This window comes from Chanos chanos, chromosome 3 (assembly GCF_902362185.1).
Source record: "Chanos chanos chromosome 3, fChaCha1.1, whole genome shotgun sequence".
NCBI classification, from domain to species: domain Eukaryota; kingdom Metazoa; phylum Chordata; class Actinopteri; order Gonorynchiformes; family Chanidae; genus Chanos; species Chanos chanos.
The window spans coordinates 377,501-380,000 of record NC_044497.1 but is presented as its reverse complement, the minus strand read 5'-3'; the positions used below and the strand labels follow the sequence as shown (position 1 = coordinate 380,000).

At 46.3% G+C, this 2,500-nt stretch overlaps 1 protein-coding gene across 1 annotated transcript in view; it reads right to left on the bottom strand.

Moving 5' to 3' along the window:
- prr35 (proline rich 35) overlaps positions 1 to 1,583 on the bottom strand; it is a 2,372-nt gene extending 789 nt beyond the window's left edge. Inside the window, exons 1-2 of the mRNA XM_030770147.1 lie at positions 953 to 1,583; positions 285 to 877 (exon numbers count right to left, since the gene is read on the bottom strand). Of these exons, the coding sequence (XP_030626007.1) occupies positions 285 to 877; positions 953 to 1,583 (1,224 nt within the window). The remainder of the gene's footprint in view (positions 1 to 284; positions 878 to 952) is intronic.
- Between the last annotated feature and the right edge of the window lie 917 nt (positions 1,584 to 2,500).

The window sequence follows — 2,500 nt, the reverse complement described above, 5'->3', positions numbered from 1 at the left end:
GAAAATGACCACACACACACACGCGTGCACACACACACACACGCACACACACACACACGCACGCACACACACGCAAACACAAACATACACATGTGCATGTGAACACAAAGAAAAACTCTCTCAAACATTTGGAGCACCTGACTACTGAAATTGCATCATACACAAAACTTGTTTAAAACTGGTTTTAAAAACAGAGCATGTGAAGCATGTGCTTTAAAATTTATTTCTAAATGATTAAAGTTGTACCTGCTATGGGGGAGGAGCCTATTTGTTGTCATGGTTACAGAGGGTGCGATTGTGTGGATGTTTTTAAGGAAGTCAAGAGAGAATCCAAGAGCTGCTCTCTTCCCTGCAGGGCCCTCAGACGTCTCTGTCCATCTCTTAACACCCGCTTCCCGTCCTGGGGGGCCCGTCTGGCTGGCCTCCTCGGCACGGTACGCCGGCTCTGGGGAGGGGTGAGTGGTGGAGACCCAGGTGGCGAGGGAGGCCTGTCCGGAGTTGTGTCTCAGCGGAGGAACTCTCCACAAGCTTAGTGTGTGCGCGTATGGGGATGCGGCCGAGTCTTGATTGACAGATGGAGGTTTGACGGCTTTGGCCGCGGTTTCGGCAGAAGTTCCAAACGCGTGTTCACACAGGAAGGGGTAATAGAGCCGCGGGGGGACGACGGCTCGGTCGGCGTGCGTGTGCGTGAGCTGAGCCGCGGTGGCCGAGGTGAGGAAGGGGAGAGAGCCGACAGGTGTGTGTGTGGGGTTAAGAGCAGGGTTCAGGTATGAGAAGAGGCCAGGTGCGAGAGGGTAGCCCACGCCCAGCAAAGACAGATTAAGGGGATTTGTTTCGGGAGGGTCGGGCGGACCCGGCGGAGGGTAACAGGGTAACGGGGTGGGTGTGTGCATGGTCGAAGGCGTGGTCTCAGGAGCTTTTGTCCTTGATGCTGGGTTGCCATGGAGACGCCAGTGTTCAGAGAGCAGTGCGGTCTTCGACAGCTTATAACGACGCAGCTTTGCCTCCATCTCTACTGAGCGTGCTCGCAGCAGCTGCTCTTCCAGCGAGAAGGCGTCGGCCATCACCAGATCAGCCTCCTGCTTCGCCTGGCTCCTCGCCGCCCTCGGACACGCCCTCTCGGGTCCCGGCACCTCATTGGCTGCGGCTTCATCATCCGCCGCGTCGCTCTGAGCGGCCCCTCCCTCCCCGTCCTCTCCCTCCTCGCTGATCTGGATCTCCGGGTTTTGGTCGGGCCGGACGGGCTCCTCCGCGGCCTGCTCTGAGCGCTCTCCCGTCGGGCTGCTGGAGCCGGCGCTCCCCTGCTGGAGGCGGAGATGGTGCTGACGGTCTGGGTGGAGCAGGTTGCCTTTCTTATACGGCCAGTCGGACTCGATGAGCAGCGACAGGGAGTTTTTGCACAGACTGTACTTCATGTGATTGTACAGATGGGATTTCTCCATACAGGTGAAGGGACACTGAAAACATTTGTAGTTGTAGGGTTTGCCCCACGGTCGTGGGATGTAATGCGGTTTTTTGGGCTTCCGTTCCTTATGCTTATAGCTCCCGGACCCAGACTTACACGTCGCCTCCTCTTTGGACATGGCCAGCAGAGGAGGAATGGAGGACAAAGGAGGGAGAGATGGAGGAGGACAAGGAGAAACAGCTTTAACCTCCTTCTGTTTGTGTGTTTGTATGTTTGTGTCTGTGTCTGTGTGTGTGTGTGTGACTGTTCAGCTCCCTGTGGGAACTCCAGTCGTACAGGACGTTTGATACTGACGCTGAGCAGTTCTCTGCCACCAATTTTCTGATTTCAGCTGGAAAAAAAAAAACAGAACAGTATTTTATTAAAATAAGTTATTTTGACTTTTTTGTTTAGAATATATTTATTTAAACACACTTGCAGTCAATAAACAACAAATATCTTTTTCAAAATTAACATGATTAACTAACATAATGTCACCATTATTACAACATTTTAACAAAATTAAATTATATTGCATTAAAACAACACATGAAATTAAACTAACACAAAAATATTAAAACAACATTTGAAATTAAATTAATCTAACATAATAACAATGTTAAAACAACGAATGAAATAAAATTAACCTAACAGCATAACAATATTAAAACAACAAATGAAATTACGTTAATCTAACATAATAACAATATTAAAACAACATATGAAATTAAGTTAATCTAACATAATAACAATATTAAAACAACAAATTACTTTAAACTAAATTAACAGAATAATATTAAAACAACAAATGAATTTAAACTAAATTAACAGAATGATATTAAAACAACAAATGAATTTAAACTAAATTAACAGAATAATATTAAAACAACAAATGAATTTAAACTAAATTAACAGAATAATATTAAAACAACAAATTAAATTGCATTAATCTAATGTAATAACAGCGTTATAATGTCTGACCTAATCGAACTGCCCAGTGATAAATTACAGCCACGATTCTGGACTGACACAGTGTAACTACACCTTCCAAAACAC